General features: G+C 42.2%; 1 protein-coding gene across 4 annotated transcripts in view; it reads right to left on the bottom strand.

Moving 5' to 3' along the window:
* Positions 1–246: 246 nt before the first annotated feature.
* SLC24A2 (solute carrier family 24 member 2) overlaps positions 247–26,202 on the bottom strand; it is a 237,299-nt gene continuing 211,343 nt past the window's right edge. For all 4 annotated transcript variants that reach the window (XM_044756777.2, XM_070495604.1, XM_070495605.1 and 1 more), the window contains 4 exons: positions 20,073–20,213; positions 11,811–11,900; positions 5,674–5,840; positions 247–934 (listed from right to left, as the gene is read on the bottom strand). In XM_044756777.2, the coding sequence (XP_044612712.1) occupies positions 685–934; positions 5,674–5,840; positions 11,811–11,900; positions 20,073–20,213 (648 nt within the window). In that variant the 3' untranslated portion in view covers positions 247–684. The remainder of the gene's footprint in view (positions 935–5,673; positions 5,841–11,810; positions 11,901–20,072; positions 20,214–26,202) is intronic.

Genomic DNA, 26,202 nt, shown 5'->3' on the forward strand with positions numbered 1-26,202 from the left:
CCTTCCTGCACCCTATTTCCCTACAGCATCCATCTTACCAGGCAGGATCCCAGTAAGTCCAAGGCAGGCTGAAGTTCGCAGCAATGATTCTATTAGTTCACCTCTTGCACTTAAGAGGGAAAGCTCAGACTGAAGGTTGATGCCCCTCTTCAAATAGATATTATAAATAGACTAGAACTATCCCTGAAAAGATGCATTTGTATTTTTATATATATATGATTTTATATATATATAATTTTTCTTTCTCTGTGTTTGTATACAGGTATGTATTACTCTATACGTATGGGAGGAGAGGTATGATACAGGAACAGGCGGGGGTGTGTTCATGTGCATCTATTTATAGTATGTATATTTTATATGTATATATAGACCCTCCGTTATTGTTTGCATCATTACAACGAATGTACCTCCGACCAGCGAGGAGTACCTGTCAGTGGTGAATGGAAAGAAGCCCCAGTGTTCTCTTGGTCTCTTGCATGAGGCTGTTTCAATGGGCAAGGGTGGAAGCAGCCTGTGAAACGACTGGGCTCAGTGTGAATCCATCCTCCTCAAATCCGCCAAGGAGGGACACTCGAAATGCTCAGGGCTGTGTGCCAGCTGCCTCTTCTAGAGAGGTCAAGGAGCCTAGAACCCAGAGTGGGGAGGGACCATCCATGCTGTTGGTTCAAGATATGGCTTTTCCGGCTAGATGGAGACAGGGCATACAAGAATTCTGTCTTCTAGGAGGACGCTGACCACCAGGAACACGAAGTAGAGGCCGAACATGATGAAACCCAGCACTTTGTTCATCCGCCATTTGCAGAGGGCGATGGAGAGGATGACAAAGAGCAGCATGATGAAGAGGAGGACGATGGCGCAGAAGAGGCCATTGCTGCTGACGGCCACTGGTTGGAATCTGTGAATGATGGTGTACAGCAGCCAGGGCAGCGGGAGCCTGTGAGGGAGAGGAGCGGGGGGTGACCGGGCAGTCAGACGAGTGGAAGAAGGCGTACAATGAAACAGTAGGTTGACATGCTTGAAATCTATCATCTGAAAAGGGCGCCCTGTTAGGTTCACTGTGACGCGGGCACAGCTGGCCCAGGCAACCCCATAAGGAAATCAGGCGAGCTCTAAAACTCCGTATCTATTTCCTGACCGAATTACGGAGAGCAGAGAGAATTTGTTCTACGATTGAGTTAAGACCAAAGATGTGACTGCGAGGTGTTTCCTGAATTTGATTTGAACTAATTTTTTGTTTTCTTCCTAGTTGAGATTAAAATGTTGCTCTCAGTTGTAAAGAGGTGAATTGGAGGATTTGTTTAGGGTGAGAGAAGACAAATGGAGAAAAGGTATATAAATCAGCTGTGAAAATGGCAAAAATAATTTTAAAATGGAGATGGAGAATAGTAGTGACTCAGTTAACAATCTGAAAGCAAGTGAGAATAAATGATGTTGGTGGGGGCCACGATACACTGTAGCTTTCCGAAGGTTATTTTGGAAAAGCTGAGTTTACCTTTTGACTAAAAAATGACCTTTCTGAAAGATTTGAGGAAGACAGTATCTAACATTTGTGATGTAATTTTAAAAAACTTTATTATGTAGTATGATACCTGTTCTCTCCCTTTGCATTTGACTTTTAAAACCTGATAACATCTTGTATTTTCTAGCTAGACTGGCAACTCTGAAAGACATCACAAAAGCTAACTGCCAGGTGTACCACGAGAATGGGTTAGGACCCTGTGGGAGATGAACATGCCAAAAAACGCATGACTCCGTGGTGTGTGCGTCTCTAAGTGCCCAGTGAGCCTTGTGATGGAATGCTGGCTAGGGAAACACGGACCCAGACACCCAGCCAGCTGAGCCTGCTGTAGAGCAAATGGCTAAGGAGGCTCAGTTTTTGCCTAGCGTCAGGGATATGGAAGAAGTGGCGCCCTTTTGAAACACAGAGTTCTCTAAAAGAAAAGCAAATAGCTTGAGAGAAATAATGATATGAAAGGGGCAATGAGTTTATGCATCTGTCTGTTCTGCTGGAGAGAGTGCAGGTGAAGACAGAGCCCGCACGTTATGCATCTTTGAATTCCCAGGTGCTGGCACATGCAGGCTTCCATCTGTGAGCTTACGTTAACATGGGCCAAGCTGAAGTGATTGATGTGACTGCCTCCTGGCGATGAGTACGGGTGCTTTGCCCACTAGAGTCTGGCTTGGAGGTGCTTACTTCAGGGGACATGTCGGGAGGAGAGGGGGGCGTGGTCCACAAGGGCAGCTTAGGGAGCAAGGTGCAATTCCAGCTCTGGGCAGGAGGGGGCAGCCCTGGCATCCTGCGATCAGAGATGGGAAGTCAGAAAAGGGGAGGGCAATGCCGCAGAGTGGTGATGATAACAAATGGAAACCTCCGCTGGAGACGTGGCCTGGGGAACTCTTCTTCCACACTTCCCATCTCTTAGGAAGAAAAAGACCCCAAACCACTGTGCTCTTATTAAGCTAGACACACACACACACACACACACACACACACACACACACACACCCAATTCTGGTAAAGTTGTGGTCGACAGCACTACAAATAGGTAAGTACCCTTTGGGGGAAAAATGACACTTTTCATACCTTTTGACCTATCGATTCTATTGTGAGGAATCAAGCAGAAGGAATAATTTGAAATGCAGATATAACTTTATTAAAAAAATGATCACCTCAGTGTTATTTTGAATAGCGAAAAACTGGGGATACCTTAATCTGTAACAATACACAAGTAGTTAAATATTCACTTATTTTAAGTCGATGTCATGTTATGTAGCTATTAAAAATCATATGCTTATAATGATACAAGCAAATACTCGATATAATTGTATGTTTAAAAGGAAGGATACACATAAAAATAGCAGTATAATTTCAATAATGCAAAATATATATGAATTAAAGAAGGGTGGTGGATTATCAGTGATTTTTATTTATGCTTATATGTGTTTTCTAAATCCTTTACCATATGTATTAATCTTACAAGCAAAAATGAATGCCGGGAAGACTATGAAGAAACTTGTACACTCAATATATTGCCAATGACTTTGTAAATTGGCATAAACCTTGGGAAAGATCTTTTGGAAAAATATATATCAATAGCCATTGAAATGCTCATAATCTTTAATTCCTTATTATTTCTTGAAGGAATTTATCTTAATAAACATAATTAAAAGAGGAGGTTTTTCTATATAAAGGTGTTCATTGAAACACCCATAATAGCAGAAAATCAGAAAAAATAAAAGTTCTGACTAAAGGATAATGGTTAAATTGAAAAGCAACAAGATGGAATATTTTTCTTTTTAATTTATTTTTTTTATTTTTTCCCTTTTTCTCCCCAAAAGCCCCCCCGGTACATAGCTGTATATTCTTTGTTGTGGGTCCTTCTAGTTGTGGCATGTGGGACGCTGCCTCAGCGTGGTCTGATGAGCAGTGCCATATCCACGCCCAGGATTCGAACCAACAAAACACTGGGCCGCCTGCAGCGGAGCGCGCGAACTAAACCACTCGGCCACGGGGGCAGCCCCAACAAGATGGAATATTTTGAAGCCATAAAATGTTAATTATGAGAGCTATGAAGAAACTTAGAAAAATGGCTGATTGACTAATTTACTAATAGATACCTACTCTGTGACAAGCATAAATGGCTATAAAATGAAAAAATAAAAGCCCTCCACGAGGACAAAACTAAACATTCACTAAGAAAAGTTTGTGAAATATTTGGAAAAGAACACACAGAAGTTAAAAGCTGGGGGCTGGCCCCGTGGCCGAGTGGTTAAGTTCACGCGCTCTGCTGCAGGCGGCCCAGTGTTTCGTTAGTTCGAATCCTGGGCGCGGACATGGCACTGCTCATCAGACCATGCTGAGGCAGCGTCCCACATGCCACAACTAGAAGAACCCACAACGAAGAATACACAACTATGTACCGGGGGCTTTGGGGAGAAAAAGGAAAAAATAAAATCTTTAAAAAAAAAAAAAAAAAAGAAGTTAAAAGCTGGTTTTGGGTAGTGGGATTGGGGTGATTTTTCTTTAAACTTTCACTTAAGTTGTTGCTCTATAGACAATTTTAAAAAACAACGATCAAAAACCATCTTGCAATTCCCTAGAATGTTTAGTTTTCAAAAACATGACAACTATATCTCACAGAACACTTGTAATTTTCCCCAATTTGTGGATTTTCTCTCTTTATACTACAGAACATTTTGTTTTCCTTTTTACAAGAGATTGACCAAGAAAACTACTTTAAATGTGTAGGCAGTGGAACTGAGAAAGACTGATTATTCTAGGGACAAATTTCCTTGAAAATATACAATTTTTAAGTCATTCATTCATTCATTTATTCATTCTACAAGCATTTGTAAAGTCACTACCATGCATTAGGCAATGTATTAGGCCTCGGGGAGTTCTTGCTCTTGGGGAGTTCACAGTCTAGCGGGCAGACTGATGGACGTGACCATGACAAGAGTCGAATGTGCAGAGAGTACACAGGAGCACGAGCCCCCAGGTCAGGACCCAGGGAATCAGAGGAGGTAGGATTTGAGTTGACTTTGGAAGAATAAGACAGACAAGCAGGGAGGGCTGTGAGTGAGAGAGGTCTGCCAAGGAGGGAAATATGGTGGGAGAGGGCACCTTGGGATTCAAAGGTGGTTCAGACAGTGGAAGCTCAGAGCAGGGTTTTATGCAGAGGTCGTGCTGCTGTTGACAGCATAGACTGTTCAAATCGCAGCATCTCATTTACTAGTTTTGTGAACTCTGTGCCCTTCAGAACACATATCTCATGGGATTCTTGCGTAGTTTAAATGGATAAGAATGTATGTACATGGTAGACACTGAATGAAAAAAATATAGGTAACAAAAAGGTATAAGAGAGAACAATATTCAAGATTTCTCATGAACATGAGAAAGTAGATCCATTTTAGTGAGTTTCCAAATTCAAGTGTCAAGAGCCCAGTTCTTCTGGGAGCATGGTAACATCCCACGTCTTTCTGTCTCGGGGGGCTGCCAGTCAGGGTTATTGATCAGACTACTTTTACTTTTGACAAGTTAAATGGTAGCGATAACAGCATCCCTCCTCAACCTGATCCACTTTAGAGATTATTCATATTGAGAACAGCAGTTTGCACAACCATAAGAACAGATCCTATCTTCCGACTTTCCAAAACCTAGACTGTCTTCACCAGCACAGATAAACAAATGATAATGCCAAATCTGCCAGCATTTTCCAAGGAAAGAGATGAGATATTTTCACTGGACCTATGTTTGTCGCTGTCTGTTTTACAATCCAAATCTCACTGGAGGCTAATGGGGACTTTAAGTAGAATTAGAATATGGAAAAAATATAGTGAAGCTACTGGAGCATCTCCATCACACCTGAACATTGAATAATCAAAACTTGTAGCCAATGCCATTATATAAGTGAAATTCTCTTAAAGTACTTCTTACAACGTCCCCTCTGGATGCAGGTATGTGTTTTTGCCTGTCTAGGCATAACTCACTTCATTAAGTTCTCTGAAAATGAAAAATGGGGCTGGTGAAACTGAATAGTACTCCAAGTCTTTATTTTCTATTGGTATGGGTTAGCTTTGGGCTCAGAGACCCTGGTCTTGTCTTCACAGTGTCTAAGAAGACATAGACAGTAATGAGTTGGTGTGCCCCTTTGTAGAACTATCTCTACTCACCCTACGGTGATGTCAAAAATGTTGCTTCCAACAGAGCTGGACACGGCCATGTCCCCGAGCCCCTTCCGGGCCACTATGACACTGGTGATAAGATCAGGGATGGAGGTCCCAGCAGCCAAGATGGTCAGACCCATGATCTCTTCACTGATGCCAATTGTCTCACCAACCTAAAAGTGATGACAGGGATAAACATGTGAGTGTTTGAAGTCGCAAAACCACAAATGTTTCAACGTAGCTCTCTTTAATGAGTTACTATGTGTGCTGTGCTGAGGCTGACATGATAAAGAGGGATAAACCACAACCATTGCCATCGAGGAGTTCATACTTTGATGATACTCAGACTCAAGAGATCAGGAATGCTCACATGAGGATTAAACAGATAATTAAAAAATAACGTGCTACAGAGGGCTTGAGTGCAGTCTCTGTTTGGTGTTTACTAAGACTGAACAAGGGAAGCAGAAGATGAGAGTTATAAAAGCCAACTGGTCATTGGCTCCAGGGGCCAGTGCCTGACAATGGTACCAAATCCTGTGGCAGATTTGCCCTTGAATTAACAGTCAAAGGTTAAGGACTGACTCCCAGTGTCCCCATTTTTTCTTGACATCTCCTAGTGTCTGTAACCCACTGAAACACTTTTAAGACTCTCCCAATTCCACAGAAAACTTGTTTTTGGGTGTTTTGGTTTAGTACTACGGGACTGTGAGTCAGCAAGGCAGCCATGAGGAAGCAACAGTGAGGGAATCAGAGGTCCAAGGTCTGGCTCTGCCATTTATTAAGTACTTGACCTATTGCTAACTGAACTGATTGTACAATGTCTTCAATCCTCGCTTTCTTATCCTTAACGTGAGAATGATAATACCTACTTTATAAGGTGGTTGTGAGGACTAAATTATAATTTGTGGAAAAGCCCCTCAAAAATAGTACATCATTATTGAAAAGTGATGGGGGGCAGTTATTATATTTTCTTTGGGTCTTTGCCTTTTAAGACTGATGAATTATATTTTGGACAGTTGGTCTAGTCTCAGATGGAAGCTCCTGCATTCTCTTGGGCAACTTTTTTGTCTCCTTGGGATTTTAAAAAGCTTTACGTATTTTCTGGAGTTGGTGAACTGCAATTCTGGAAACCTTTAAGATAACGCTTTCAATTTGGTTTCTAACAGCCTACCTGGTGACATCATCATTTTTTGAAAAAATTTAAAGGGTCAAAGTAGCATGTCAGAATAAAGGTTTTTAGGGAATAGAAAAACTCATTTCTAAATCCCCTTTTTTGATTTATAAGTAAAAGCTTGGTTCCCACTAGCTTAAAAGCATAGCTGGGAGCTATTTTTATTTTGATGGTCATGGCTGCTCTAGAGCCTGGCAAGCTGAGCTAGTTTACTCCGTCCTTGTGGGACGTGCATTCACTGCTGCTCATCACAAAGTAAGATGCATGTGAGCAGGATCATCGTCTTGATGACTATGGTCTCCCTAGTATAGAGAACACAGCCTGGGATATCATAGGCTCTCGATACTATTTGCTGAATCAATCAATCAATCTGCATAGTTAGGTGATTTTACTAGCATGTTTTTGCTGATTCTCCTTGATGAAATAGCATCCTTGATGACTTATTTTTTTGGTTAGATTTGGAGTGAAACATTTTCAAAGACTGTGAAGATGCTAACTAAATGACTGTCACCCTCAATAAGGTCCAATCTATGTAATACATTCTCAATAATTTAATTCTTAGGGGGAGTTCTAAAGCATTGACTATTTCGAAAACCATTTATATTTGGAGTTTGAATGACATATAGACAGAAGAATGCAGAAATTGAAGAGGGGCAGGATTGCGGTGTGGTTAAGAGTGTTGGCTTGGGATACAGAGAGCCCTGGTGCAAATCCTAGCCTGCCACTTCTACAGCATGGTAGCCAACTTCCCTGAGTCTTGGTTTTTCTCATCTGTAGAACGGGGATAATAATATCCACCCTCAGAGTTGTTGCGATGATGATGTGTGACGATGCATATAAAGCAAATAGCACAGTGTCAGGCATAAAATAAATGTTCACTAACCATCAGCTCTGATAACTCAGACATTAATCCTTTCCCTCTCCAACCTATCAGAGTGCCACCCTCAGGGCTCTGGCAGCGGGGACAGAAGCTGGTTTAGTAGGGTCAGTCCACAATGTGGGAAATCACGGGAATAATGAAGAATTTTCATTGTACATCAAACCGCTGATGGACGTGTGTGGCTCTAGAAACACTTGCACTGAACGAGAACTAGTCTCATAAGCTCATTTTGAGTGCATTTCACTGAGGGTGACTTTTGGTGAGTCAGAGGCAAGATGATGGGTGCATGGCTGGGACAGTGCTCTGACCAAATTGAGGAGCATCAGAGCAGTTTAGAGCTAGAAAGGACGTCAGCAGTCTTTTAGGGGGAATTCCCTTGTTTTCTAAAAGATGTAAATGATGGGGCCACTCAGGATCCAGCTCCAGTGCTGCGGCTGCTATGCCACGATGCAGTTCCTTGCTTTGGTCTAAGGAGGAATTGCAAAAATGCCGTATTGGCGAAATGAGACACAACTTGTATCCGACTCTTAGAATTAAGTTTTCATATTAGATGCAGGATAGATTTTAATCATAGGTTTTCATCACCCAAGAAATTTACTAAGATAAAGATTCATGATACAAAAACAATAAAAAAATAACAAAAACTAAGGGAAATATGCATAAAGCATTTTATGTGAAGGTGTTTATTTTTGGCCAAAAATAGCTAAATAATTGTATCAAATAGCATTTATTATTGGGAAAACTGTGCACAACAAGATAGTAGAGCACTAAATGGTGCACCTGTAATCTTTACAGCTTTTATTGTTCAAAAGTACAAATAACAGAACTAGAGCTGGGCTTCTTAGAACAGAGTCTGCTATTTTGATCAGCTGTCTGGATGTTTTGAGAGAAAACCATTTCTATAGGAGAGAAGAAAGAGAGATTTCTCATCCATTATTGGAAACTAAGGCTTCTCTTTCTGCACTTTATATTTCTGGGCCTTTTTGTAATTATTATTATTCCCAGCATTGTGTTTGTATTTTCCGCAAGGGAATGAAAAGGAAACAAGATTGTGGAATTAAGATAATCAATAAAAAGGAAAGAAAAAGATGGAAGACTGTAGTATGATGTTTTCTAGGATGGCTAAAGAGAACCATCTAGAAAACAAAATATCCCAGCAAGTGAAAAAAACCTGCCACCTTTTTTTCTGTATCAGTACTAGAAAGAATAAAAATAATTATTAGGAAAAGTCTTTATATGTTATAAATGGCAAACAGTCCTTTTAGCCCGGAAATCTGGAGGCTGAGAAGCAGCCCGCCTTCTACAATGATTTCTGTCAGGTGCTGGTGGCAAATGTGTCTCAATGCATGTGGAAAATAGTGACTTTGAGGCAAACAGAACTTCTTCAAGGGGTCAACAATTTTTGGAAATATCCAGGAAGAGAAATCTGAAGTCAAACGTCAGTAAAATAACTATAATAGGAATGATATGAAGTAACTTGTATGAATAATGCTGGTTATATTAGCTGGCATTTCCAGTGGATTTTTTTAGTGATGCCATATATTCTTTCTTTTTTTAAATTAAGGTGTAATTTACATACAGTAAAGTATAATTTTACATTAAGTAAAATTCATCTTTTAAAAGTGTATAGTTCTGCGAGTTCTGATAAACATAATCAGTCCTGTTTCTCCACATCCTCATCAACACGTGTGTGTTTTCATTATAGCCGTCCTCATGGATGTGAAGTGGTATCTCATGTTTATTTTTATTTATTTATTATTATTTTTAAAGATTTTAGTTTTTCTTTTTCTCGCAACAGTTTGGCAGATCCACAAAATGTTAAGCATAGAGTTATCACATGATCCAGTGATTCCACTACCTATATACTCAAGAGAAATTAAAACATCTACGAAAAAATTTATACACAAATGCTCACACAGCGCTATTCATAATTGCCAAAAAGTAGAAACAACTCAAATGTCCATCAACTGATGAGTAGATAAACAAAATGTGGTATATCCACACAATGAAATATTATTCCACAATAAAAAGAAATGAGGTACTGACATGAAATGTGAAAAATAGGCAAATCTATAGAGACAGAACATAAGTAATGGTTCCTTAGGATTGGGGAGTTTGGAGAGAAATGGGGAGTGACTGCTAATGGGGATGGAGTTTCTTCTTAGGATGATGAAAAAGTTCAATTTAAATTACAGTGATGGTTGCACAACTCTGTAAATACACTAAAAGCCATTGAATTAATACTTTAAATGGGTGAATTTTGTGGTATGTGAATTATATCTCAATAAAATTGTTTAAAAATAAACATGAGGGACCTGCCTCGTGGCCAAGTGGTTAAGTTTGCGTGCTCTGCTTTGGCGGCCCAGGGTTTCAACGGTTAGGATCCTGGGTGCGGACATGGCACCACTCATCAAGCCATGTTGAGGTGGCGTCCCACATGCCACAACTAGAAGAACCCACAACTAAAAATACACAATTATGTACTTGTTGTCTGTCTTTTTATATCCATCCTAGTGAGTGTGAAGTGGTATCTCATTGTGGTTTTGATTTGAACTTATCTGATGAATAATGATGTTGAACATCTTTTCTTGTGCTTATTAGCCATTTGCATGTTTTCTTTGGTGAAACATCTATTCAAATCTGTTGTCCATCTTAAACAATAAGATGCTTGTAGATGCTTACCTTCTCTTATAGAGCTTTAAGAACTTTTTATATACCCTGGATACAAGCACTCTATCAGATATAGATGATTTGCAAATATTTTCTCTCAGTCTGTGGTTTATCTTTTCATTTTTTTAATGGTGTTTTGAAGAGCAAAAGTTTTAATTTTGATGAAGTCTAATTAATCCATTTTTTTCTTTTATGGATCATGCTTTGCTGTTATATCATAGAACTCTTTGCCTAATCCATGGTCATGTAGATTTTTTATGTTTTCTTCTAGACATTTGGTAGTTTTAGCTCTTCCACTTAGAACTATGATCCACTTTGAGTTAATTTTTGAGTACACTGTGAGGTAAAGGTCTAAGTTCATTTATTTTGGCATACAGAAATCTAATTATTCCAGCAACACTTTTTGAGACATCTACTCACATAAGTTTTTGGCATGTATTTCCTTATTTAAAATCACTATATTTTATTTATGTTAAGAAGTGTAGTAATTTTAAGATTATATTAAACAAAGGATATGAGTGGGCAGTTTGGAATTTATGTAGTTTATAATAGAGATTAAAAGCATGAATTTTGGAGTTCCAGAGTTCTGGGTTAGAATCTCAGCTCTGCTGTTTATTACTTAGATGATCTTAGACAATTTTCTTTTTTCTTTCTTTTTTTTTAATTGAGGTATAATGGGCAATTTTCTTATTAGCTCTGAGCTTAGCTCCTTTATCTGTAAACTGTGGACAGCAACAGTCCCTCCCTCATTGGGTTTGTTCCTATGTGCAGGATTATTGTCAAGATTATAAGCACAAAGGGATGTGAATTGCCTGGCACATGGTACACATTCAACCAATAACGGTTACCACTATTCTCTTTGAGAACATAAAATCTTTGCACCTCATTCTTTCATTCATGTGTTACAACAAACAATTCCTGAGAGTTTATTCTTGTGATGGGCATTATGATCGGTATTAAGTTAAATGTGGTACAAGTGAAATATATCATCATTTTTATAAACTGGTGCTCAAGGAAGAGACCATTTTGTCTCCAGGTGTTTTCCTAAGTCCCATTTGAAAGGCTGGTGAGAACATGAGGTGAGTGGCTGCCCAAGAGAAAGTAAATGCCATGGAGGCAGGCAGAACCTTGACATTCCTCCCAGGCCCGGGTTGGCCTGGTTTCTGGCTGTAGAGGGCAAGAAGCAGTGCTTGCCTTCCTCCACAGGGCTGTTCGGGGCTATGCCCACCTGATTCCATGCTACAAGGAAAGGCCAGGAGACAAGGGAAAGTTAAGTGGAGTAAATTCCGTTAGTGCTGGTATACGTAACTTGTCTTGTCAGCCGCAATACTGTTGTGATAGTCTCAGAAAGCAAACGCATTGATTACCTGCTTGGCAACCATGAGAAAAACCAGGCAGATGGTGTCACTTTCAAGATCTTACCTGGTGTGCCCACCAGACCATCAAGTAAGAGAATACTGCAATCCAGGTGATGGAGCCGAAGAATGTGATGGGAAAAAACTTCCTTGATGACTGAAAGAGAACCAGGAAGAGGCCAGAGTGTCAGTGATATCAAAGGAGGTGGACCTGATAGCCCAAAGCTGAAGCCACCAGTGTGGCTACTCCTCCCACGCTGCCTGTGACCGTGGTAGGATTAGCAATCAAAAGGCCTTACCCGCCCCTGGTCAAGCTGGGACAGGAAGATTTTCTCTTGGGAACATGAAAGTGGTTGGGAGTCAAATCATCGTAAAGGTAGTTCCTGAGATGTAAGTCACTTGAAGAGAACTGTCTGTTCCTGCTGCTGGCTGTTCAGATGCCCTCTGCCCCTGCCCTTTTGAAGGCCTGGTTTCTCAGCCTTCAAACCTGTAAGCACTCCATATCCTCCCTCCCTCTCTTGCTCTCTTTTCTTCCTTCTGCTCAAGTTCATCAGAATCAGTTTCTGTTGCTTCAACCCATGTATCCTAATACTCCATATGCCAGAAAACCTGTGGTATTAATTACATTTAACAAGAAACAGGAAGGACCAATAGTTTCAAAAATAGATTGGTTCACCTTACAGTCCCATGAGTTATCAGGAAAAGCCGCATAGAAGAAGCCATCGCCATGGTTTCTATAGATCCCTGATGATGGCCAGTCCATGAACTCCACGTTAATTGGAGTAACGCAGGCAGAGATGCCCCATCTCACTGCTCTCCACTGGGGTGGCAGTGTAGATGCTCCTGGAAATGTTTTCTCTCTTGTTCTCCACCCTTAACTATACTATGTCCAATTCTGCCTCTAGCGCTGGATTTTGCGCAACTGCAGGCTTACAGTGTGAGCACTTTTAAAGTTTCCTTTGAATATCAGTCAGAATTAGATGCTCAAAATACAGTGCTTCTTACCTGACCCCACTTCGGGGAAATGAAGGCTTGCACTGGACTGTAGTGGTGTTCTGTTGATGCCTTTTTTGCAAAATCGGGATCCTTTAAAACATGCTCAGATAGCAGAATGTTCTCAGAGAGCCTCTCACCTATTATTGCCAAACACTTTTTATTTCTAAGCTTTCCACTTTGAGAAACAATCTCATGTTTTGCTTTGATAATGCCATCCAATTTCGTCCAGAGAAATGAATCCTGGAGTTGATTTGGAGGAAAACTATCTCAATTGTCTGAAGGGCTGACCTTGGGCAGTCACCTAGAACACTTCTCGCCGTGGCTTTTGAGAGCTTCATTAAAAGGAAAAGATAAACTTGTACACAGTAATCTTTTGAATATCTATAATGATGAACACAGTCTCTATCGCTCCCAACCAGGCTTATGGTCTCTTTGCTAATTTCAAGTTTTCAATATATGTTTTCATTATCATTCTCATAGTTCTGTTAAATTTCACAACAACCATTTTCTTTTAATGATTGCTGCTTTTTTGGGGCCATTTGTTAACTGGGGTTAGCAGTGGAAGACCACTGGGCTTGATTAAACTGGGGGAGGCAGCAGGCTGTAGTGAGCAGCCATAATCTTATTTTCAAATGCTTCCTCCCACCCCTTCCCTTTCTTAGATGGAAAATATTTTGGCCAAAGACTCAGACCCCTTCTGGGGACCTGAGCACTTTAGTGGGTTATGGAAAAAAAAAGTAATCAATTTTTCAAAGTGGAGATTGAGACATTCACTTCTGAAAGCAAATTCCTTTAAAGCTAGAAGTTCAGCTGGATTCTGGAGACCAGATTCCCTGACCCGTGGAATGGCCAGTGCTGAGAATCAAGTTTTCCCAGGCAAGGCATTTTGCTGAGTGGAATCCCCATTCTTTTCCTCTGGTCACAAGTTACTGCTTCAGGATCCTAAAAGAGATGAGGGTTTCATCTCCTATGGCCATGCTCTGTCACAGGGAACGGAAGGGCACCTCTTGTCGTATGGGGCCACACGTGATTGAGCAGCAACCAGTCTGTTAGACTGATTCTGAGCATCCTGCGAGGGGAATGGAGTGCTGTCTCCCTACTTTATGGAATGGCACATATGCTGGATATCCTGGGAGAGTCCTCATTTCATGGATTGCTCACTTTCCAGGTTAGCTCATTTACTAAGTATGTAATTATTATTTTACGTTTTGTACCTTTGTAGGTCCATTCATTGATATAACGTCACAAGTCAGAATCAAGTCATTTGAACATATTTCTCGTCTGAAAAATATCATCCCTGAACCACAGAACACTCCCAGTCAAAAGGTAGAAAGTAAGGAATTAGACGAAGGATTTAAAGGAACTAAGTTCCAATCAACACATTAGTAAAGACCATTCTAATTCAAAATTTGAGGCTCATGAGTCGTAATCAAGAGAAATTAATCAATTAGAATCTTAATTGAGTCTCAATCAATTAGAAATTAGTGGACATCTAAATGTACCTAATGGTGTATTAGGGGCTCAATGAGAGAAAAGGTTAAAAATAATTTCTTCTTGTGAATTTTCAGGTCTTCATCATAAACTAAGGGTAGGTAAAGACTGGGCACCTACTCTGTACCCAGAGGACAGAGATGTTGAACTAGAGATGAAATTCACATCTAGGTCTGCCTAACTATGCAGCATGTGTTCCTAATATCTAGGATATAATGACTGTTTCCTAAAGAAAAACAGGGCCAATAATGCTCAAAATATACCCAGCTATAGACACAATGATCATCATCATCATCATATTAGCCTGTGCTCTGAATGTCAAAAAATGTAAAGAACATCAGGGAAATATAGACTAGCATGTATGGCCATCTGCCTCACCCAACCTCCCATGTTGTTTCTGCTTTGGAAGCATCAACTCTTCATCTGTCAGCAGTTTGGTTAAGTGTTCCCCAACTCTCAAACTACCTCACCATTTCCGATCTCACAGCCCAGGTAATTCCTTCTTCTTTCATTTTTTCTGGACTGTTCCCCTTATTTGGACTCTATGGTCTCATTCCAGACATCACTATCCAGCAGCATCTGTACAGTTATTTAGTTACCAGTCTCATTGGAAGGAAGGAAATAGCCCTTGAAGCCAAGGTCTGACATGTTGCTTTATGGTTAGCAACGGTGGCACATCCCAACATCTGCTGGGATGAGCCTCATACTAATTAGCAAAAAACAAATTGGGTCCACGTGCCGGCCATTTTGTTCCCAATGTAACGGTTTACTTGTATAATTGACAGCTAATGTTCTCATTAGAAGCTTTTAGTACATCAGAGTGATATTTTCTGGGCTTGAAAAATGTTGCTGGACGTTAGCTGGTTGCACAAATTGGCCATATCCTTACTGATTTAAATCCAAAAAATACTCACTGAGCGCCCACTCTTTGCAAGGCTCTGGGGCATACACATTTAATAAAGGTCTCCCAAACAATCCTATTTAAAGATGAAAAGGGTTGTCTCTGGATTAACATGATCGGTATTGAAATCCCTGCTCACCAATGACCAATGTGTGATGTGAGAAATTATCTACTCTCTTGAAGCCTCAGTTTCTTCATCTGTAAGATGGGGAGAATAACAATATATAGTTGTTCTGAGGATTTCATGAACATAAAGTATCTAGTAGAGTGCCTGGCACATCCTAGGTGTTCCGATAATAATGGGAGTTGTTATTAGACAATACAATTCTCATTTTTATTTTTTTTTGTTTTTGAGGAAGATTAGCCCTGAGCTAACTACTGCCAATCCTCCTCTTTTTGCTGAGGAAGACTGGCCCTGAGCTAACATCCAAGCCCATCTTCCTCCACTTTATATATGGGACACCTACCACAGCATGGTTTTTTGACAAGCAGTGCCATGTCCGCACCCGGGATCCGAACCTGTGAACCCTGGGCTGCAGAGAAGGGGAACATGTGAACTTAACCGCTGCGCCACTGGGCCTGCCGTCATTTTGATTTTTTTAAGAGATGAGGAAACTGAAACTCAGGGAGGTGAATGACTTTGGAGACCTAACCTAGAGTCTTGGGCTTGCCTCTTACTACCTGGGCGTGCTTGGACAAGTCGCTAAACCTCTCTGAGTTGCAATCACTTCCTCCTTGCTAGAAGTGTGCTTGGTACATAGTAGACACAGTAAATACTTGGTGAAGGAATCAGTGCATGACATAAATTGCGAAAACCTTGCTGAGTTCTCAGGGACCTTCCTAGCTCTAATGGGGCACATTCTGATATCTCATTAGATGTAATCCTGTTTTGTAAGAACACTCATCCTAGGCCATGAGAGAAAATAACTTTTTGGATCTTTATTTCCTTGATTATTTTCAATTTTCATCAAAGACATGTTCCTCATTAAGGTTTACATTTTAGTTCTTTTACTTTTAAAACAAAGCCATTAATTTAAGAAAACTATAAAAGTGAAGCCCACATTAATTATCTGAGCTGGAAGTATGCATCATCCAACAAACACTGTCATATAATTTGCATATAAATGAGGTGGAAATAAAAGCAAGTGGGAGTACTATTTACTCCGAAACTAGATGTATACCTTTTTAAAAATCATGTTTTTCTTGTAATTATTGTCAAGGTTTGGGAGGTTGATCTCCACAGGTAATTCAAAAACTACTGATGAGGCAGGGCTGCCACCAGGCCCTAAGGAGTAGCAACTGTCTATTAATTAATAATTTTTCCTCTCTCTCTCCTCTCCCTGGATATTTTTTCAAGAGGCCCTTGTGATAGTACATGACTGGGGTAGACTGCAAAAGTGGCCAGAACACTGCAATTCCTCCCATTGAGGGGTGAGGTCTATTTCTCCACCCTTTGAATCTGGGCTGGCCTTCTAACTTGCTTCGACCAATAGAATGTGGTGGAAGATTCCAAACCAGATCCCCGTAGGGCTTTGTGGCTTCCATTCTTGCTGCTCTTGGAGCTTGGCCCTCGTGTGACTAAGCTCAGGCTAGCCTGCTCAAGGATAAGAGACCGTGTGGAGCAGAGACAAGCTGTTCCAGCTGAGATGCCCCCATGCCAACAGGCCCCCAGCCATATAGGTGAGCAGCAGAACTGTCCAGCTGAGCCCAGCCCAAATGGCCAATTCATAGAATTATGGGCTGAAAAAATGCTTGTTGTTTCAAGCCACTAAGTTTTGGGGTGTTGTGTTACACAGCAAAAGATAACCAATACAAGATCAAACCTAATAAAATTCTTCTGTGCTCAGCACGATCAAGAAGCCACTTACTGGCTTTTGTATCAACCAACACGGTTTCTTTCATTTGGCATTTCATATATGCAAAGGACAACCATATAATTCATCCTCCAAACCAGTAAGCTTTGAGAATAAACTGGGCCTATCCTGGGCAAACTGGGATGTATGGCCAACTTAAATTTGCAATACCGTATTGATGGTTATCTCTTTATGCTTTCCTTAATCACAGAGTGTCATGGCTGGCAAGGAGTCTATCGCTCTTCCAACCCTGTATTTCAGAGAGGAGGAAAAATGAGGTCCAGAGTTGAGAAGTGACTTTCCCAAGGTTGCAGAGCTCCTGAGTTGTGTGGGAAAAACCACTGCAGTGAATGTGGTCTAAAGAGAATGCTCTGGAGTCAGGAGGCTTGGGTTCGAGTCTGGCTCCTTTCACTAATCCAGCTGTGCCATCTTGCTCTGCAGTTATGTGTGGGCATGCTTTGTTTCCTCTACTACATTCAGAGCTCATGACAGATAGGAATTGTGATTTCTGTGTCTTTATATCTGTTTCAGGACACAAGCTTGACACTTGGCATATAATAGGTGTTCAATAAATATTTGCTGAGGAAATCTAAAAACAACCAAATGTTCCACCTGAGAGTATCATTTCTGCTTGGGAGAGCAACACTATACTCAGAAAAAGAATCCATCCAGGGGGTGTCACTTGGGGGTGCAATGGGGGAAAGTCCCGTTGGCTACTTTAGCCCCGGCTGCAGGGGCTGGCTCTCAAGGTGCTCCGCACAGTGAATAGCCAGTCAACAGTATCGCAGAGGAGAGCATCACGTCTGGTGCATTTGTTTGCTTTATACCCCTCGGTATTATAGCATCAGTCAGGGCAGCTTTTGCGATCCAGGTAACTATTGCCATGGTGCAGTCCTGTTTGTTGTCCAGGAGTTGCTGGCTGAGAGCTTTGATCTTCTCTAACAGCGTCCTCCATCTTTCAGCTCAGATCACAGAGAAGATGAGCACTTTGCCAGCCCTTGCTCTGAGTTCCACCCAACCCTGAGTGCCCAGGGCCTTGAGTTATTGGCATCTTCCTCCCATTCCTGCACGTTTTCCTGATTGCTTCAGGGAGTGTGGGCTGACATCCTCTCATCAGTCAATCAGCCCCCTCTACTCTGGGCCACACCACACTAGGCCTGCTGAAGGGACTTAGAAAACCGTGTCTGTCTGTCTCCCTGATTTTCTTCCCAAGCCAAGCAAAAGCATTGGGCTAAACAGCAGAGCAACGGAAATAGAGCGAGTGAGCAAGTGCATGTGAACACACACATCTTAGAAATGTCAGTGTGATGTGAGCCAAGAGAAAACGGAACACATTCCAGCTATTTGGGTGTGGGTTTCCAGGAAGCCAGGCCTTTGCACAGAGCAGATGCTCTGCAATCGCACCCTGAGTAGAGAAACCTAAATACTGCTTTAAGTGAGTCACACCTTTACATGCCTCCTTACTAGGGAACTTCTAACGTTGGGAGTCCTTACATGAAGGGGTCCTTTCCTGGCCAGTCCTTGACAAGACATGGCTCTCCACCAGGCTGGATTATTTATAGGTCAGGCTAATGGGAGAGGATTTTTTTTCTGTCCTTTTCAGGGGGGCTCTTGAAGACATGCTAATTTATACTGGATGTTACCACAGTATTCTATTCCAAATGCTTTTAGAAATGATGTTTTCAGATTTCCACCTTCTCTAGGAAGTGACCTGGCATGAGTTAGTTAACTTCTTTGTACCTGGGTTTCTTTCTACTTATGGCTATAATATAATAATATTTTATGTATGTATAATATAACATAATAGAATATATATATATTTTTCCCCCCTAAGATTCCACAATATAGTTTATTGAAAATACCTACGGTAGAGTCTGATACACAGTAGGTACACACTTTTGTTGAATGAATATGTGTGTGTAGGACCATAATAAAAGGTAGAACCATTTCTCCTTCTCTCATCAGTTCTTTCACCCACTGGGGCAATGGCCCAATAACCCAGGTCAACAATACTGGGAGGGGATGCTCTTTTGATCTGATCTACATTCAGATGGTACTTTGCTCCTCGTACGATGGTATTGTGTTCATAGCACCCAGTACATAATAATGGTAGCTTCTAATATTGATTATAGCAATGATAGTGATACAGGAAGGGGATCGGACATGTAGGCATTTACACTACATGAATGAATTTCTTTATTTTTTGAGTTGAATGAATAATCCATGGAGACAAATATTCAACAAAATGTGAGTCTCCCTCCTGCCTCAGGCTTTCAGTTCTCCTTCTCAGAGACAACCCCTGTGGTGGTTTTATAAAATGATTGCAAATTCTTTGACACTCCTCCCACCCAGAGTGCCATATGCTAGATGACCCTGATATATTCTAGGTGAACTTTTTGTCTCCTCCCCTTTACCCAAGATAGAACCATGACTGCTTTAACCAGTAGAGTACAGTGGAAGGGATTCCGTGTGACTTCTGAGACTAGGTCATCAAAGACCATGCAGCTTCTGCCTTGTGCTGCTGGAACACTCACTCTTGGACCCCTGATCTCTTCTGTAAGACACCAGACTATCCTGAGGCCACCATGCTGTGAGGAAGCCCAAGTCACATGGAGAGGCTACATTTAGACTCGCCAGTAGAAAATCCCAGCTGAGCCCAGCCTTTCAATGAACTCTGCCCAGGTGCCAGAAACATCAGTGAAGAAGCCTCCAGATAATTGCAGCCCCAGCCATGTGAGTCACCCCCAGTCATTCAGGTCTTCCCGGCTGAGGCCCCAGACATTGTGGAGCAGAAACAAGCCATACCCAACGTGCCCTTTTCAAACTCCGGATCCACAGAATCCATGAGCAGAATAAAATCATTGTTGATTCACATCTCTAAATTTTGGGGTGGTTTGTTACGTAAATTTGATAGACTGAACAATCACTGTTATTGTGTATCTGTCCAGAGAAATTTCAGGCACTTATAAGCATACACATGTATATATGTCACCCCTCTTTTCCTTTTAAGACAAATAGAAGCAAACTATGCATACTGTTACATACTTTGCCTTTAATAAGGAACCGATTTCAAAAATGCTTGACTCACAGGTTTGCGGACGTCAGGCAAGGTAATCCAGAGAGGAAACACGATGGGGAAAACAATCAGGAATGTGACTTGTTTGCGGGTGTCGGAAGGCCAGGTCAGGCTGAGAGGCTGGTCCTCCTCATCTTCACCTGTCTCTGTGGTCTATTATGGGAAGAGAGAGAGAGAAAATAAACAAAAAGGACAATAATGTCCACTGGCCGCAAAGCAAGGAGGGAAGCTCCGGGGCACATTAGGAGTTTTCGTGGGTGATCTCAGCAGCTTCATCCATGTAACTTTTGGGTTTGTAAGAGAACCTCACCTGTCACAGTCTGAAGTCCAGGAACCAACAATACATTGCCCAGCCATGAGAATTTAAGAAATTTCTCTTCTCTCCCTGAACACCGGCTAGCTTCTCACTTTCATAAACCGCTCGTTCAACTGGAGTGGACCGCAGCTACAATCCATGAACTTTTTATGAGAAACCATATCTGCAGAGCCCAAGATCCAGTGCCCACCTTCTTCTCTCCCTTCTCCTTGAGGAGAAAACCACAGGATTCAGACTCTTTGGGGAGAATTATTTTTTAATTAAAAAAATTTTTTTAATAAAAACATTTTTTTTAGAGCACTGATTTTGAGTGGGCAAATGAAAGGAACCACAGAAACAATTCCGTAACAATACTTAACTCCCTTCACTGGCCCTGGAATAGCTAAGCTCATGGATTATTGTGTGGTTGTGTTTTTAACCTGCTTAATCACCTTGTTAAATTCTAAACCCTTTTACTTCCAGCCAAAGGCTTATTATGCAAACATATGCCCCATTCTCAGAGAAGCAGAGTCTGGAAGCAGAGCAAAACTGAACCTGTGGGTGTCAACTGCACAGGGCCTCCGAGCCAGGGGGTAAACTTCAGAGTCTCTGACTTGGCAGCAAGCGGCCAGGGTTTTAACTGCTGCCCACCGAAGTCAGCAGCTTCTGAAGTCCCAGAGCTAGGAGACACAGAAGGCGGATCTGGGCCCATCAGGATGACCATTAGCTGTGACAGGGGCCCTCTGAGCCTCCAAAACAGCACAGCAGACAGCGTCAAACATTCCCTTCCATGCTTGTTTAAAACGAAAGTGCAGCAGCAGGACCAAAGCATCAGATCTAAAAATATCCACAGGACCTTTTCCAGGATGCTTCCTTTTGAGACCATATAAATAACCTGCATGGGCTTCATAAAGCTCCTGCCCCCGCGGCTCTTGCTTCCAGCATCATGCACTATTTCCAGCAGCAGCGCTGGCTCCCACCAGCACCTCTCTCCCTACGGAGGTGGCAGGTGGGGCAGACTTGGGCCAGCTGGCGTAGGGGGAAAGGACGAAGCTAGAGGCAGGGCTGCATGCGAGGTCCGACTCGTGGCAGTGTTGTTTATTTATTTATTATTTAAACCCTAGTCCTGGCAAAGGGATCTGCAGTTGTTTTCACAGTCACCCACACTCTCTCTCCAGGAGTTTAAATAAAAATAAAAATAATAATAATAAAAAAGAAATCTTGAGCCACACTGAAAAAGGTTGGTAATAACAGGTTCTTTCTCTTTGGGCGTATGTCCTTGGCAGTGGGTAAAAGATTGTATAAACAGCAAATATGAGAGAATTAAGAGGATTAGGTAGGAAGGCAGAATTAGGAAGTTGGCACAGTTTATTTTGGTCATCTGGATCCTCATTAAATATACGTCTCATGCTCTCCATCCTTTTGCTAGGCAATATGTTGGAAAAGAAGATCTAAAATCAATAATCTAGGTTTCCACCTTAGGAAACTAGAAAAAAAAGAGCAAATTAAGTTCAAAGTGAGCAGAAGGAAAAATAAAAATTAGAGCAGAAATGGAAAATGAAATTGGAAACAGGAAGTCAATAGAGAAAGTCCACAAAACCATAAGATGTTTCCTTTGCTATACAATCTGTGAGTGCCCATCCACTGCTTTCTTTACTCCATCCTGAGGGCTCTTGTCCCTGATGGACGCTTGGGCATGCTGACCCTGGTTCCTCTTCTGAGCCACCTCCATCTCCTCCCGGGAGATGGAGCAGATGTAGAGAGTGTCACTCCCCAGTGGGCTCGCCAGTCTCCCAGGGTGTCAGCTGAGTACATGAATAATCTCTGTGTAATGGGCCCAATGAGGATTAAGGCGACAGATGCATTTTAACTGTTCCCTCCCAGATATGATCTTTCTTGTTTAACCCAAATGAATCACTTTCCTCTCCCCACCTGGTAGATGCCTCAGAAACAGGGAAGACCATGAGAGAGTTGAGACTCTGCATTGCTCCTAATCCGTACGCAGTCTCATGTGAGCAGGTGGTTTTATTCAGGCAGAGGATTCCAGCACGTCCTTGAAGACCATCAAGCTGATCTGATGAGTCCATCAAGGCTTCCCCCGGTTCCAGAGTTGACATTCCCCTCCCTAGTCTGGTCCCCCAATGCCGTCTGCAGGCCAGCAACTCCTCTCTAAACTCTAAGCTAACCTTTTTCTGAGAAAAAACAAAAGCAACTCTTTATGACTCATATCATTTTAATGATACCAACAGATGGTGACATTTCATCAATAACCCTTCTGCTTATAACCTACGGATTAGCTCCTTTTTCCATCTGCCGAAGTCACCAGGCAGGCAGTGCCACTAGCAAAGAGCAGAAAATAATTGTCTGTTTAGATGCATAAGCTCTAAACACACTACCATCCAATGCAAACAATTAGCTCTATTGTACGGCTTCCAAAAGCTGTTGCTAGGGCAGAAATGGACAAGGAGAAGAAACTGTGTCCCAGGCTGTACAAACAGTGCTCTCCACAGGGACTTCATAGCCTCTCGGCGATGAGTCCTGCTATAGAGAAGCACGGGAGCCTAGCACCCTGGGTGGATTCAAGAGGCGTCTTGGGAGCAAGGCTGTCAGCATATTTTAGGGGCAGTCCTTCTTGTCTTCTTGCCAAGTGCAATCTCACTCTGGTTCAACGGGCGACAGCTTGCAAGCTGCTTAGAAAAGTGGGGGAAAAAATACAGTTCCAAGTCTGGGGCCTGTGGTGCCTTTGCCCCAGCTGGGGCTGCTGGCACGGTCATTACTCTCAGCTCTGAGGAGAGGCTGCTGAAGTTAGGGCCCTGATGTTCCAACTTTTCCTGGTGTTGTGGCATCCTGGCTTTGACCTTCCAACAGCTATCCTTACTTCCTAAAACTGCCGTGGAGTGTCCACAGAAAACAAAACAATGCAGAATGACTCAGAAAAAACTCAAATGACTTTTGATACAAGGGTTTAAAATAGATTGATACCTGTGGGATCTCTGAAGAAATCCTAGAATTATGCAAAACTGGGGCTGGCAATGACCGTTTTAGGGCTTTGTAATCTCCGATATGGAAAATCTGGGACTAAAACACACGACTCTAAGTTCCCACATAGTGATGTGCTGGTTGTTAGACTTTGAGGGAGTCAGCCCAGCGTGGTGGGAAGAGTCGACGGTGGAGAATCAGGAATCCTGGCTTCCACTCTCTGCTCGAGCCGTGAGTCCTTGGGTCGTGACCACCATCACCTGCAGGCATTCACTGCACGCCCTCAGGTGGAAAGCGCTGCACCAGGTTCTAAAACTCTTGGTTCCAAGGAGACGTGGATTTAAAAGAGGGGGCAGAACAAACAGCTCCAAAGAATTTATTATTTATCCAGTTACAGGGATGCTGGCAGCATATGTGACAAGAGCTTCTCGTTCTCCAGTATCGATTCTGCCTGTTATGGATTGAACTGCATCCTCTCTAAATCCATATGTTGAAGCCCCAACCCCCAGGACCTCAGAATGTGACTGTATTTGGAGACAGGGCCCTAACTCAACATGACTGGTGTCCTTATGAGAAGAGGAGGTTAGGACTCACAGAGAGATGCCAGGGATGTATGTGCAGAGAGGAAGGCCGTGTGAGGACACAGCGAGACGGCAGCCATCTGCAAGCCAAGGAGAGAGGCCTCAGAGAAAAACACCCTTGCCCACACCTTGATCTTGGGCTTCCAGTCTCCAGAACCACGAGGAAACAAATTTCTGTTGTTTAAGCCCCCCAGTCTGTGGTATTTTGTTAGAGCAGTCCTAGCAAACCAATATACCCGCCTTCTGCTTTAATGATAGAAAACCCACTTCTACCTAGGCCTGGACTAAGGACTCCATTTTCAGCCTCCCTTGAAGAGAGCTGGGGCCATGTGGTTAAGTTCTGGCCACTGGGATGTAATTGGAAGTATCCCCTGCAACTTTTGGGATGTATCTTTAAGGGTGGGGGTATTTCCTTCATCACTCCTTCCTCCTTCCTGCTGGCTGGAATGTGGACATTCTGGCCAGAGCTTGAACAGCTATCTTGGACCACACGGTGGAAGAATGATACAAAGGGATCTGAGTTCTGACACCCATCAAGAGTCAGTCCAGCCCTGGACTGCCCATGCCGACTTGAGAGAGACATAAAATTCTATCATACTCAAGCCACTGTTGTTTTGGGTTTTTGGTTGCTCGCAGTGAAACCTTGTCCTGACTGATCCAGTGTCCTCTTTATGAGGAATCAAGGGAGAAAAATCTTTCACATCTCAGCACTAGGAAAAGTCATGCTTCTTCTGAGAAACTTAGAGAAATCTTAGAAATACCGTGAATCAGGTAAATGATACTATTTTTTTCTTTGCTTTGCACTGGGGAGTTCAGAAGCAAATCTATAACCTCCATCCAGCAATCACAGTGCTGAGCTCTGTGCTCGCCTTTCTCCAATCTTACCCCTTTCCATCCTTTGCTGACTTTTCTCAAAACTATTCATTTTATCCTTTTTCATCAGATGTATTTTTGTCAACAGCCCTGAATCTTTGTGAAACAAGGTGGGGCAGACCTAAATATAAAACTCCTCAGTGTTCTGACAGAATTTTTGGGATAACTTTATCAGAGGGAGAGAAAGACAGAGAGGAGAGAGGGAGAGAGATGTTATTCTAAGCGACAACTTGTGACGAATGGACAAACACCTTCTAGGATCCATTTGTCAATATTGAAGGTTGGATCTGGAAGTCTGGCCATCAGAACTCCTACAGATAGAAGAGAACAGGTCCAGGGATCGGTTAGTATCAATTGGGAGGTCTCTGGAGCAATCAATTTATTCTTATTTATTTAGTGGATGGGAGGAATGGCAGCAGCCTGTCTGTCTGTGGCCTAGTCTCATGGGAATTTGTTCAGCTTCTTTACATTGTGCATCCTATATTGTTTCCACCTGTGCTTGCCATGGATGGTTTGTCCCAGAATAAGCATCAGGTCTTCAGTGGAGGGGCCTGAGCTGGATTCACCAGTCCAGAGATTGCTTTTACAGCCAGAAAAATATTTCTTGGAAGCAATTCAATTTCTTATTCTTGTCTGTGAAGGGCATTGTGCAAGATTTCAGTACGAAGGTGAGCCCACTTTAACGCAATCTCTTCTATCAGAGAATAAAAAAAACCCCAGGAGAAATCTGAAAATAGGCCATCTTCAAGTCCAGTTTTATTGATCGGTAATAACATCTCATCTCCAGCTCACAAGGAGCAATCCCACAGGATCTCCTGGATCTGCCTAGATCTCAGCTCAGCGGGGGTTTAGGCTGGAGGTGAAGTTCTTACTTCTCTCTCCCCTACAAAAGGACCACGCACTTCAGAACCGAGGAGTGCCACCTCTCCCACTGGAGAGCCCTTCAGTATGGCATGATGCTGGATAAAATAAAAGGCCAGTGCTTAAAGATCCATGTGAAAATATAGTTCATTCACTCTAAAATACCGGGCCATGGTCAAGTTGGGTGAAGGTGAAGACTTTAAGTGATTTGAACTTCTATTTAAAGAGAATGGTCCTTAACATATTTGTTGTTGCCACTGTCTCTATAATTTATATCTGCAGGAAAAAAATCAGTTTATATCTTCACCTTGTTCAGCCACATAGATGCCCACATGAATGACCAAATGAGGCACAGCTCAAGGAGTGTGGTGCGTGTTTGGAACCACCAACAGGGCCTGGAGGGTCTGACGGTGGGAAGAGAGATCCATAAAAACTGAGCCTAAGAAGTGAGGTTGGGTGGGTGCATCAAAAATATTAAAAAGATCACACAACAAAGTTTTTAAAAAGGCGCTAATAAAACATGTGCAATATCTAGACTATGTGGGAGGTATTC

Source organism: Equus asinus, chromosome 23 (assembly GCF_041296235.1).
Source record: "Equus asinus isolate D_3611 breed Donkey chromosome 23, EquAss-T2T_v2, whole genome shotgun sequence".
NCBI lineage: Eukaryota > Metazoa > Chordata > Mammalia > Perissodactyla > Equidae > Equus > Equus asinus.